This window comes from Haliotis rufescens, unplaced genomic scaffold (assembly GCF_023055435.1).
Source record: "Haliotis rufescens isolate VD_foot unplaced genomic scaffold, xgHalRufe1.0.p SCAF_1, whole genome shotgun sequence".
In the NCBI taxonomy this organism is placed as follows: domain Eukaryota; kingdom Metazoa; phylum Mollusca; class Gastropoda; order Lepetellida; family Haliotidae; genus Haliotis; species Haliotis rufescens.
This window is the reverse complement of record NW_025963779.1, coordinates 57,459,312-57,473,944: the sequence shown is the minus strand read 5'-3', so window position 1 is coordinate 57,473,944 and position 14,633 is coordinate 57,459,312. Positions and strand designations below refer to the sequence as shown.

General features: G+C 40.9%; 1 protein-coding gene across 1 annotated transcript in view; it reads right to left on the bottom strand.

The window, feature by feature from the left end:
• The window catches only part of LOC124131501 (hemicentin-2-like), an 87,101-nt gene extending 75,008 nt beyond the window's left edge, over positions 1-12,093 (bottom strand). The window contains exon 1 of the mRNA XM_048398436.1: positions 11,841-12,093. Within this exon, the coding sequence (XP_048254393.1) occupies positions 11,841-11,895 (55 nt within the window). The 5' untranslated portion in view covers positions 11,896-12,093. The remainder of the gene's footprint in view (positions 1-11,840) is intronic.
• Between the last annotated feature and the right edge of the window lie 2,540 nt (positions 12,094-14,633).

Here is a 14,633-nt window from a genome sequence, read left to right as displayed (position 1 = left end):
AGGATGGTGGCTAATTGGATTGTGGTAGTCCAAATGTGTTTAACATCGACATTGATCGATGCCATGACTCCTTAAAAGGTTCCCATGTGCTCTGTTCTGGTTGTAATAAATAAACACATAATTTAACTGATAAACATTTAGTTAACCGATGCATAAACATCGCTTTTACTGTGTAAATGTTAATCAATAGATCATCCCTCGATAGTGGCCATCTGGATGACCTTGCATGGGGCCTATGGGTCATAAAATGTAGTGGTCAGCATTGAAAGAGCTTAGTCCGTCTCTCAGTCCCTGAACTACATTAGTCCTCTCTCTCTCTCTCTCTCTCTCTCTCTCTCTCTGTGTGTGTGTTTGTGTGTGTGTGTATATATATATATATATATGCCATGTATGTGTATATATATATATATATATATATATATATATATATATATATATATATATATATATATATATATATATTAGACTAACTCCATACAAATTGAAAAGGAGCCCCTCTGAGATGGGAGATTGAGATCCTGTGGAAAATCTAGACTTGCTGCATTTGGGGCTACAGCACAACAGTTGGACTATGAAAACATTCTCAATGTTGAAGAAATGTTTTCATAGTCAAACAGTTATGCTGTAGCCCCAAATGCAGCAAGTCTAGATTTTCCACAGGATCTCAATCTCCCATCTCAGAGGGGCTCCTTTTCAATTTATATGGAGTTGGTCTAAAAGTTGCTCTGCAATGTGAAAACGTGTGGAGAGTTGTTTGATCTTGAGTTGGGTTTGGCCATTTGGGTATACGCCACTTTGAGATGAGGTCGCGACGATGAAGCACACAGAGGTACACATTTACCTCTTAGTTGAGTGTCAATCGTATAGGTGTGGTGCTGACAAACCAAGGATAACAATCAGGGATTCGATCCCAGAAGATACTAGAAAATGACGCGACCTCGGCTATATTTAACAGAGATGTAGACTATTTTTTTAGGGTCAAAATATTATATTTTGGAATTCTTGCTTTGCTAGGGATTAATTGTTTCCCGGGAACTAAATATTAATTCAATTGACAAAGAAAACAATAACTATTAATTGATTTTTTTAGGATCTATCATCCCGCGTTCCTGTTGCTGCAAAACACTGTTTCAATATCAACTTACACCTGGTACAAGGTTAACGACATATTAATGGAATTAGGCAAATCACCACCCCAACCCCCATCTCCCCATCATTTAACTGTTCGGCAGTGGAATTAATTTGATGGTAGAACCTGCTTCCTCTTTGAGCAGGCAATACCAGAGACCACCATGGCCTTTGATAACACAGGAGCGAACGCCGCACATTTTCAAACAGTGTCGGAACCAAGTGGGCAGTATTCATTACCCATTGAACAACGTTTGAATTCTATGTTCTTGTGTTAGCCAACCTCATTCACCTCTACTTGTCGCTAGAGGAATGCCTTTCTCGTCAATCCACACAGAGCCAATAATTGCGACCTTGGAGACTCAGAATGACATTATGCACTGAAAGGCGTAACTAAAAGGAACGGTTTTTTTCATGTTCTTTGTCCGCAAAACCATAAGTTCGTACTCTCGTTTATTTTATTTGCTCATTTGTCTGTGAGATGCAATCGGTCTGCACCCTTGCTGTCGTCATGACATCTCAGAAGCAACAGATACAGTTACATTTTGGATGCTGAGAACACAGCTGATGAAACTCATGACGTCAGAAATAATGTGTGTATGGATGGGAAAGCCGTTACAGTAACATGACACTCTACAAGACTGACTTCCCCTGATACACGTGCACTGGGAACTGTGTCAAGTCTTCTCGTGGGGCTACTGGAAACATGCTTCTAGGGGGCAGTTTTTTTAATAGTTTTTTTTCGCCTGAAACAAATTGGGGTTCGTCGTTGGAAACTGAGTATATATAGTACACTCGAGAAGGTGAGTGAATATTGTTAAACGTGAGCAGATCTTCAGTTTTGCCACGACGGTATGTACATAAACGAGTCTAACATTGCAATCCAGTGATTGAAATCATGAGCAAAGATCAACGTCACCGGGTAAGATGGAACCAAGTCACAGAACCTGACCTTCACGATTTGAGTCAGTTCTTGAGACAAACAGGGGGCACTTTGTACCTCTTGGTACCTATACAAATAGTTAGTTTGACAGTAGTATACCAATTTTGGACGAACATTTTTTTCGATAACCAGTGAAGCAAGAATGACCCTTGCACCTCTGTCAGTAATTAAGAGTAGACCCTTCGTGTGCTATTTGTGATCATTAACATTTTTTTCCATTCTTGTCAGAAGGATTAACTAAGTATTCTTTTCATGAACACACCCATACCATTAACCATATATTGTACAACAATAGATGCCATATACGTGACATTGAATGTCATTTCTATATAAAATATTCAAATTAAATGAAGAAACACGGCAAGGTTTCATGAAAAGAATTTGGTAGCCATTGGCATTTATAGCATGGTCGATAATGTGTGAACAGGCCTGGAACATGCATGATAAAGAGCGTCAACCTAGGCCGTCTTGGAACGAGGACACACAAGTCAGTTACCGAGTTGGCATCCCCGGATGCAGCCTCAGCTGCCTCTGTAACGCCGGATACCAATTTCAGGTACATTTGACAAGGTCGGCTAGACTAACATCTAGTCTCTGAAATGAACATATTTTACAGAAAGAAAGTTGTTAAATTACAGTTATAAAATATAATAAAAAGGAGCCCAGAGATTTCTTCATTTTCAGACCCGTTACTGCAGTAATCTAGACTTGCCAAACATTATAGACTTGCATGGGCTGTATTGGATATATTTGTTTCAGGGTCTGTATGACAGACTAAAGGCCGGCGTACTTCCAAACAGAATCAATACTGATGGTGCTTGCTTGGGTGTGTCCTCGGCCTCATCCCTGTCGCTGATGTGATCCGCTGTGATTCACCATCATCCATGATTTGCCATACCCGTGATTTAGGGTGGTAAACGTCTAGGGCCCATGGGCTTTACTCCCACATTAAGCTGCCACACCGTGATATAACTGGAGACTTTCAATTTGGCGTAAAAGAGACTAACCTCTGGCACATTTACGATAAAAAAACCTATTATTATCTTTGGTCTGTGGTGATAAAACTTAAAGTACTTAAAGGGATCTAAGTATGCTGTTTCCTCACTTTGCAATGCATTCATTGCATTCGTGACAACTCGTGTTATGTCCCCCTTTCACTACGACCACGAATATCCCGAATCACCCCGAATCGGAAACTTTCGATATTCATGTTGATTCGGCCAATAATGCAACTTTCGTGGAGAATCGGTAAAAGGTACGAAGCAGTTACGTCAAACGTAAGACGGAGTTACGAAAACTCATGCAAATCGGGTTGAACAATATGAAGAATTCCCGGAATGGGTTCAGAAACATGTACGGATTACAAGATTCATGTACGGATCATGCACGACTTGTAAGAATCACCTACGACTAAGTTACGAATATGCCGAATGCATGTACAAATTTAGGACAATCGCAACTAATAAGATACGACTAACACGACATATTTAGTAGTTAGCGAAAATCGGTACTTTTCTTGGGTCCCGAAAGGGTGGCCAACCCATCATTTCCACCATGGAGGTTCAACGGAGAGCACGTGTTCCTCTTGTCCTGGTACTTGGGGAATCATGTTGTTCTTACTTAATTCTTACATGAATCGTAGTTGACTCGGGACATTCTTGGCTGTTTCGGGGTGTTTTTTCGGTTTGAGGACAAGACATTGTGGCAGCCACGTATCGCCAAGAATAGTCAAGAATGCAAAAGAATCGATTACGAAGCTGTCACGGAACATAAGAATTAACTACGGATGGATTACGATACAGCCACGAAATTGCAACTCGTTGCGTAATGATTCACGTATTTTCCCCCCTTGTCATATATATTCCAGATTTTATTTAAAACACATTTCATAAACGTGTCTAGGGTAATTATTTGAATGCAAGACGTGTGTAAGATAAAAAACTTATTCCTTAGGGATTCTTTCACCGAAGCACTTGAAGTTATGCGCGCATTCTGATTGGTTTGTCGTAACTTCGCACATAACATTCAACGATAGAGGGACGAGTCTTCTTTCAGGTGACGGAAAGGGGCGTATGGTGACGAATTTTCGCAATGAAGATATACAACATATTGTATTGTCACATTGGAGGGTCACATTGACACATTTACGACAACAACACGGCGAAAGTGTTCAATACTTCAACGAAGTAACGAGTGATATTTACACTGACAATTAATGGCGACAGTAATTTTCCTTCAGTCAACATAAGGCGCAATTGTGTCAATTAACTCGTCACCAAATGGAGACAATGGAGTGTGGTACACACGTCGGTGTGTGTTGTAACGAGACTGGTGACATTATGAAAACAATTTCACATAAACCTGTTTCAAAAGTTTCATAAATGTGTGAATGACGCGTTATAGCATTGCGCCTCGCAGATGGCCTCAGCTGGCTCGAGTGAGATTGATCTAGATTAACAAGTTATCCGACCACCCATGTCTTACACCATGTTAAACACTCCCAAGATGCAACTTGAGGGGTGTGGAGGGAGTTGGGGAAGGGGGGGGGGGGGGGGGGGGGTTCCAGTGAGGAGGATGTCTAGCTATATATGAACATCCTCAACAACACCCTCCTTCCACATCCGACCAACACAGGTGTATAACACTGACGCAATGTTCTAAGCACCAACAGCCTGCCGATGTGTTTATTATGGCGTACATCTTGCGTCCTCGAAGGGAAATCTGGCTCTGAAAACATGAGACTCCATATCTGGTTTGAGGTTATCATAAAGTCTTGATCCCTCATCCTTTGCCATCCGTGAACACCAGGATATGATATCAACATTACCGGACGCCAGAGCTTTCAGGTAAACAGCCCCGGGACATGGTGCTCGACTCCCAAATCCATGGCTTACAAGATCATACCAATATAATACAATCATAATCACAGACTCTTTGAATGGCAATACATCAAGGCGACAATTATTTTCCGTTCTCTCTTGTCATTATGACTTCTGACACATAGGAACGGACAAAGGTCGTACATCATTTGCTATCGTTCTGGTGCTAATGGGGTTTTGATAGAATCATGATGCCGGTCCTTGAAGAGACAATAGCGACATTAACAAGTGTGTGTGTATGACTTATCTCAACTGTCTTCCGTGAAATAACAAATGAATTTAGGATGATTTCAATTTGTGGTCTCTAACCAGAACACGGAACCATATCGAGGCTGGAGAAATGTTGTAAGTAAATTCTCTTTTATCCGGACGGTACCGTTTTTGTAACATCGTTAGGATTTAGTGTCATGTAGAGGCCCGGAAATATATATATGTGAAAACTCAAGCAAGCTGGCAAAACTTTGGCAAGCTGTCTTCCTTTGTATGATACATGAAAAGGCAATTTAACCTAAAATCGTAAACTATTTTCATTTTAGAGACCAAATGTTAGCCTATCCTAGGGTAATGCTCTTGGTATATAGAACTACTCTCCTAACAGTACGTTGGGTTTAACGCCTCTTTGAACAGTATTTACGGAGGAAAGCCCAGGCGGGACCTACACGTTTACCGCTTTGATGAAACCCAAGAACAGGGCATGGTGCTGCCAACCAAGGATCAGTCTGGAATTCAGCAGATCATAGCAGCGGTAGGGATAAGCCAAGGGGGTTCCACTGTCATCCAAATGATAACCACAGACGTTCCTTGCTAAAAGAAACCATCGATCAGTACTTAAAGTCTGGAAGACCAAAGGTAACACGTGACCAAAATACATCATTCATGTCCATGGAATTCTCGTTTGGGCAGTTTGGACACTTCTGACTCTAACATATCACAATAATGTAAGCATTGCTGTTGTATTAAGCAGCACTTGAGAAGAGCGCTAGATGGCTACTTTTAAAGAACAGGAAGCCAAAAAAATACTATACTTGAATAGAGACGTACATGAAAGTTTAATTATACATAGGTGTATCAACACAAGTCACAGTGACAATATAAATATCGAAACAGATCAGCAAAGGGACATAGAAGAAAGCATGTCAGCTTGGTTCCTACAGGTAAGTCAATGTCATGCGGCAATACAATTGCAGTAATTGAACGTTAACGTGAAGGCATAGATTATATTGGGCGTCTAGTACAGTTGGGTAAAATGAGAACTTAACGAGTGAGGTAATGACTCTAACCTCAGTATCGCGGCAGGGGTGGGGGATATTGGATGCTGTGGGGAGCGGTTGGGAGGGAGGCTGGGTGAGTGGGGGATGCTGGGTGGGGGAGGCGAGTGGTAACCCAGGGGAGGAATCTGCAGTGAGATGATACCTAAAACATGTCGCTAATGAGGTGTTACATTAATCTGTGCCAGTTGCAGGAACTTAAAACTCCAGTCAGCCCTCATTTCCGCATTATATACTGATATGGGTAAAAGTAAAGGAATATCTTAATGTCAGCATACATAAATGAAATGTTCGGAAATAGTGTATGAATGTCACGTAAAACAGTACCTCTCTTTTTATATGTTCCGTTTTTTTGCTTGCATGAGTATATTTCTTTAACAAAACCCTTTTTCTAGAGACCGATATGGCAATATACCAGGTTGTATATTAGCCTAACATTAAGTCATTGAAATAAAGTTATTTTATTTAAAAAATATATCTACAAAATAACAACTAAAATCCAAATGGAGCCAAGATCAATGTTAGATTTGCCAAATCATTCTAGACTTGAGTTGGTCTCCTTTTTTAATTTATTCTCTAGGGTCTGGAAGACTAACTGAGTATATATCCATATGCACTACCAGAGACCATATACCGATATATGGTCTCTGGCACTACATTTTGTCAGAATGGCCGATGCAGTGTAGGCCCAATGTCATCTGGCAAAGTTGAAGTTCGGTTATCTTGTTACCAGACAGCCAATGATATAAGACGCATCAGTTGGTATCTGGTAACTTATTTGCTTATGTAAATATGCACTGCCTGAATTACTGCTCACGGGGTGGTGTAAGGCCAGAGCGGTGTGTTGTACGGCTCGCATAGCAAGACCATTGATTGTTTGGCTTGTAGAGTCTGAGTAGCCTTTGGCACTGTAGAACTTTTAACCCAAGCAGGCGCCATGGGCGATACATTGGAAGTAAGCGGTTTACTGAGGCCCTATATATAAGTGTAAACATAAACACTAATGCATATGCATACGTACATAAACTTTAATACATAAAGACCATACATAGCGTAATGTATGTACATGTTTATGTATAGACATCATACATCTGAATTCTTAGAAACATACGTCTCTAACACAGATCGGGGAAAATATCAGTAGTGTATTGTAATATTGGTATTGATACATGATAATTAATATAATAATATTCAGTTAAACCTCCTCAAGCAATTATGGAAGCAAGATCAGGTCGAGGGTAAAAAAGAATTGGTTTTGGGAATCGAACCAGTATTAGCAATATCCACTGAACTACCCTCGCCTCTCCACGAGAACTGGTCAATGGTAATGGTCCCTCTATGGGTGTGAGATACGGAACAAGAATGGAATATTAACATATTTATCCTTTACGGCGCTTGGAACCTTCGTATTAGTTGAATTAACCGTTTGCGAGTACATATAATACCCGGAAAGCTAAGACACAAGGTCTACTTTGAGTGGTAGTTTGAAAGTTATATAGGATATTGCTACAATAACGTAAATAATACATAGGTGCCATGACAAGCATCACTGTGGCTTCTCAAACCGTCACCAAACAACTGATGAAACCACACCGAAAGAACAAAAGCTAAAGATAGATTCAGAAACAATTACTTACAACTTTGTCATTTAAAGTTAGGCCTTGATGACAAGTGAAGTGGCCGAGTGGCAACCCGAATGCGTTAATAACGACTATACTTCATCCTTTGTCTGGCTGCAGTAGTTGTCAAAACGTTGCACGAGGCGAAGTCCTCGGGATGAATCATTCGACTGTGATTTACGCTGATTACTGTTATAAAACCAGTAGCCGTAAAAAATCAAATCCATGATTATCGGGGATTTTGAGCAGCTGTGATTTAATACCAACATGTGGAAACTGTAAAAATAACCCGACGAAGAAAATACAGTTACGTCGATTGGAAGTCACAATGGTAATCAAATAACGGGATTTAAATGTCGGCAGATCAATTATCATAATTAGAATGATAACGTCACAGCACGTGCAGCGAAGCGCGTCGAGATGCACGCTGTCGTGGCCTTTGTCGCTATATCAACAGGGCGTCGTAAATCGTATACACAGCAGGGGATAAATAACATTTTGTGAAATTATAATGCGAACAACTGTGGCCAGATATGCCACGGCTGAACAAAGGGCGCCAGATTTCATTTGATAGTTGAATATCCGCGACGGCTGATAAATCCAAGATGGCGGTTGTGTTTAGGTTAGCGACAAACAAGAAGTCGAGAACCGATCAACTCCCTGATAATGTATCCTTCCGCAAACTATGTGTCACTATCAATCATCCATGGCTGTAGACAGCTGTTGACAGTGAAACACAGACAAGCCTTGATGGGGAAGTTTATTTAAAATTCAGATATCTTTGTCTGTACATATCCAGTGTTTGGGGATATAACTTATGTAGGATGGAAGGCGAAGTGACTATCGAGTAGGCATATTACATGATTACAGATAATTTCTTGCAAAATGTTCCATCTATGGTTGTAAGTGGCTAACTATCCCCAGTTACAAAACGTTTACAGCTCATAGGCTTGGCTGGTTGGACAATTTTTAACTTTTGGAATGTTTACCAAATTAAAAATCGAAAATTCTCATGACAAATATTAATCCGGGACCTTCAATTTGATATTAAGGGGGTGGGATGGGTTGTTAGTTTCTGAAAGAAAACAGTTCCAGTACTCATGACTATATAATACAAAGTGTTGTCCCATTGTCTTGTGTTTCCAAAGACATGTTTTCTCTTCTCCTTTATGAGAAAAGAATGCATGTCTCAAAAGGTCATTTAATGTTTCGACGATTTCGACAATTAAAGACATTTGTTTGGCTGTCTAAATTTAATGGAACGAGACGTATAGCAAGTCTTTCCTCACTTGGCACTGCATGAACCAGCCCGTGGAAGCTAGTCTCAACAGAACGAATATTTAAGCTATTCTTGTTCGAGGTCTTATAGATGTTTCAAAATAACCTCAAATGTATGTGAGGCTTGCTCACACGCAGTCTTTAAACTGGAAACAAAACGCTAAAGACAAACTCTCCCACGTTTTTATCATTACGTGCCATCTTCACAAAACATTCTTCAACCAAATTGCTATTGTTCGGATCCTCCTATTCAGATCATATAACCCCGAACTCGTCTGTGAGAGTACCTACACGTGGCGTATCACTCATCAGAAACACTAACTATACACTTAGGGGAATTATTGCCCTACTGGGCATTCATACATTGTCTTGCGAGAAGTGATGTGCAAGGAAAACGAGACCGTTAAAAATGTTTCATAACCGCCATGACTTATGGGGCGACCATTTGACATTCTAGAGGGGTGAAACAATCATTAGTTATGTGTGAAAAAAAATAATTTGACTCCCCCTTCAGAGAAAAAAATTGTTTGTCAAGAAGAGGTGAGGTGAGGTGAAACGGGGTATAACGTCGCGTCCAAGATAATTGCTCAATTGCGATATCATATAGCGACGAGGATGCATTTATTTATAGTGCTAGCCCACTGAGATACCATGCTGCAGTTTAATATGAATACCCCACTCAGACATAATATACTAACTCCAAGCCGATCGGTCCTTGTTTTACCCCTAAATGCCGAGCTGCAGGCAGGGTAACAACAAGTACAATCTTTTGGCGTCTTTTGGTATGACGCGACCGGGTATTGAACCCCGGACCTTCCGCTCTCCGCTTCTACTAGACCACGGAGCCGGTCGTATGTCAAGAAGAGATAACAGGAAATAATCCCCCCCCCCCCCAACCAACCTCCGTCATATATAGCATATTAAATGATAGATGCCTAATATAAAAGACCATTTTGAACCGATATTTCTGTTATCATCTGGTTTATTCCGGCTTCATGGAGTGGGGGCACTTTGAAGAATATCTGAAGCGTTTACCACATTGTTGGTACAAAGAGTATTGGTATAGTGCTACAAACGGATTCGCAACACCGCTAAGCGGTTCCTGGCAAGGCTAAGGGACGCAACCCAGACAGCGAGATCCCTATTCACGAGTACTAACATGTATTCACCTGAAAGTCTATTGCGTCACCATTACTCATAAAACAAACAACGTACATTTGACTCGCGTCTAACTTACATGAACAGTGCATACACTTTGCGCGAACCAATTGTTGAACGAGTTAACAGCTTACTAACGCTTAACAATTTAACGCCGATAACTAGTTTCCGGCATAACCAATATTGACATTGAAGGAACACGACATTGGAAATGTTAGAGGAAAGGATACGTCAAAGCTAATCCGCCATCAAGAGAGAACGACCTCACTTTCACCCATGGCGTCGCCGTCGCGCACGTGTAACGTAGATAACAGCATGAAGCATACAGACGTCACCGGTATCGCCCTTCCATTGATCGGATATCCTCAAAGTAAGGCCATATGTCCCCCATTATGAGAGCAAACAGCGAGTCAAAGTTCTCGGATACAAGTCATTCCTCTGATTATGACCCCCATTTCGCCGCGACCCCATACAACGCTGGGACATAAACGTTTTTACCCATTTCTAAAAAAATATATACATCTCTCGTCTTGGTATAAGAGACACGTCAATACACCCAGGGAATAAAGGTTTGAACATGCCTTTGTATTTCACTGTACGTATGTAGGCAACCTAGTAACAGTGCTTAACATTGTTACCCGATACTAAAACAATAGTGAACCTTGTTTTCGTCATATTGTGCCCTGGGGTGATTTATTACACCATGGAAACTGTTATCGGAACAGAAGCTGTCTGGAACCGGTGACAAGTAGGGCGAGACCGACGCTACAAAATAGGCCATGGGCCATGAGACATCTCCAAGACGTCTGAAGACTGCTGAGCCTTCAAAGACGCTGCAACTTCGCGGGGACTGTTATATAAAGTACGCATACGTTCACAGCATGTTGCTGATGCTGAACCCACGAGGAACTCCAGATGAAAGAGTATGACATATGTTAGCCTCACCGTTGCCCTTCTCATATATATAAATGTATACTTTAGAATCTCCTTGTCTGTGGTGTATAAACATGGCTTCTGCGTGCGGTTAGGCAAGGTTCTGTAACCGCATCTAACTTTTCTATGCAACGTGCACTGGGTAATAGGAAGTGATTAAATGTGTAATCCTAACTAGGGACAACTTGGTGCACTATGCAAATCTTGTTCTGTTTCCTAGGTGGGCAGATGTATGAAAGTATACCTCATAAATGATGACTACATTTGAATCCCGAGCATCGTGTGTAGATTTCACGCGAAAAGCTCATCAAAAGCCATCAATCGATAAAAGAACTATTCAAAGACACTAACTATAGTTTTTGAAAACATATTCAAAAGAAACCAATCACATCTGCATCTGTAATGCTTAAAAATTGTAAAAAAAATGTTTGTTTAGTAAAAGATCATTTCTAGATCATAAAGTAAAAATATTAGCCTCAAAGACATAAGAAAGCTTATGCCCATGGCCACTACTAGGGAAGTGCTCGCTTTTTGGAAACCAGGCACCATCAACTCTTCTGTCAGCAGCCAGAGACTGACCGATGATAGACAGAAATATACACACAAACTATCCAAAGAATATAATCAAACTTACCATTCTCGCTCGCTGCCACGATTCCAAAATATAAGTATAAAATCCACAGCCACATATTGCCGCTGGTTCAAGTAGCTGTTATCCCTGTAAATGTTCCTCAATAACTGTTATTGTATTAATGCAGCTTTACTCCCAGTGCTGCTTTGTGCTCAGCCTTGCGCTACCGGGAATATGTCATCCCTAAACTCGGCACGGCGCTGACCCAGATGAGCGGTGGAGAGAGTGAGAGGATGGAGAGAGGGATCACTAACGCGTTCTTCCCTGCTCGGGACGCTAGGCAAGTAACAGAGCGGGAAGAGAGGCAACTTTTTCATGGTCTCATAGAGTCTCAGTTATCGTTATTTCAACATTTTTCTAGATCGGGGTCTGGGATATATTTCTCAGAAGCAAGGCTGCACGTGAACATTTTGCTTGTGCTGATTCTGAAATTGATTTTTACAAAACAGGGATTTTCTCATTTCGCAGAAGATGTCCAATTGCGTCAAAATGTACACGTGCGCGTGAAATGATTTGATTGATTTATTCTTTTATGTAGAGAACAAAACGTAGTGTTAATATTATTGTAGAACAAATATCGTTTTCATTAAATTTTACTTTGCGCCAGATTGACTTGTGATTCGGTTGTTCATATTTGTTAAGCCTTTAAAGGATCAGTGCCGATTAGTAGAAATCTGTTTTATCTGCTTCCCTGTCGTTCAGGATTGGAGCCCAGGCTCACCATAGGAACTTGCCAAGGATGCAGTTGAGTGTCTTTTTTCTTAGTTATAATTAGCTTAACGTAACTGTATTAATGCAACTGTCAGTTTCGTTGAGCCTTCGTGGTATATGTAATTTGGATCTTTAGTGTTGGTTTAGCAGAGTGTTATAGCAAAAGCTATCATGATAAGATTAGCAATAGATAACTTAGTTCTTCAGGATCGGTTTATCCACGGAGTCTTCAGTGTTGATTAACTATAGTTAACGTTGGTCTGCAGGATTGATTAGCTACAGTTAACGTGGGTCTTCAGGTTGGTTTAGCTATTAGATCACTTGGGTCTCCAGTGTGGTTTAGCTACAATTAACTTGGGCTTCCTGGGTGATTTAGCTACAATTAACTTGGGTCTCCAGTGTGGTTTAGCTACAATTAACTTGGGTCTCCTGGGTGGTTAGCTGTTAGATAACTTGGTTCTCCAGTGTGGTTTAGCTACAGTTAACTTGGGTCTCCAGTGTGGTTAGCTATAGTTAACTTGGGTCTCCAGGGTGGTTAGCTATGGTTAACGTGGGTCTCCAGTGTGTTTAGCTATAGTTAACTTGGGTCTCCAGGGTGGTTTAGCTACAGTTAACTTGGGTCTCCTGGGTGGTTAGCTAGAGTTAACTTGGGTATCCAGGGTGGTTTAGCTACAGTTAACATGGGTCTCCAGTGTGGTTGAGCTACAGTTAACATGGGTCTCCAGTGTGGTTTAGCTACAGTCAACTGGGTTCTCCAGTGTGGTTTAGCTACATTTAACTTGGGTCTCCAGTGTGATTTAGCTATTAGATAACTTGGGTCTCTAGGATTGTTTAGCTACAGTTAACTTGGGTCTACAGTGTGGTTTAACTACAGTCAACTGGGTTCTCCAGTGTGGTTTAGCTATTAGATAACTTGGGTCTCCAGGATTGTTTAGCTACAGTTAACTTGGGTCTCCAGTGTGGTTTAGCTACAGTTAACTTGGGTCTCCAGTGTGGTTTAGCAATTAGATAAATTGGGTCTCCAGGGTGGTTTAGCTATTAGATAACTTGGTTCTCCAGTGTGGCTTAGCTATTAGATAACTTGGGTCTCCAGGATTGTTAAGCTACAGTTAACTTGGGTCTCCAGTGTGGTTAAGCTACAGTCAACTTGGGTCTCCAGTGTGGTTTAGCTATTAGATAACTTGGGTCTCCAGGATTGTTTAGCTACAGTTAACTTGGTTCTCCAGTGTGGTTTAGCTATTAGATAACTTGGTTCTCCAGTGTGGTTTAGCTATAAGATAACTTGGGTCTCCAGGATTGTTTAGCTACAGTTAACTTTGGTCTCCAGTGTGGTTTAGCTACAGTCAACTTGGTTCTCCAGTGTGGTTTAGCTATTAGATAACTCGGGTCTCCTGTGTGATTTAGCTACAGTTAACTTGGGTCTCCAGTGTAGTTTAGCTACAGTCAACTTGGTTCTCCAGTGTGGTTTAGCTGTTAGATAACTTGGTTCTCCAGTGTGGTTTAGCTATTAGATAACTTGGGTCTCCAGGGTGGTTTCGCTATTAATTAAGTTGTAGCAACAGTTTACTTGAGTCTGGAATTTCTATCTCAAAATGTTTATCTTAAAACTTTTAGCTTAATCAAATACTCATTTAATTCATACTCAGAGACTTCCACCCTATACCACACCAGGTCGCCTCATATGCACGCACGCGCACCTTCTAAGACTGGGGTTCGTTCTCAACCTTTGTTGCTATTGGATTTGAGGTTCTTTAATTTGGAACGTATGTTGTGAAGACGTGTTATAATAATTGTGCTAAAATATGCTGGCAATATTCAAGATTCGGTAATGCACACAGGGATATCAGCATCATACCGGTACTGAGTAACGAATCTCTGTCTTGTGTACCAAAGTCCAGATCTCGTAAACTGGCACCATTCAAGTCAATGTGTGTCTTGAAGTGTACATAAAACGTCATCCGTGTAAAGCACAGCCTATCAACTTGTTGATCAACCAGCCCCTGTTAAGTATTGTTGCGCGTCCCAGATTCAGACCAAAAAAATCATCCCGCGTTCACTGATGATTCATCATGATTCTCTGTTCTG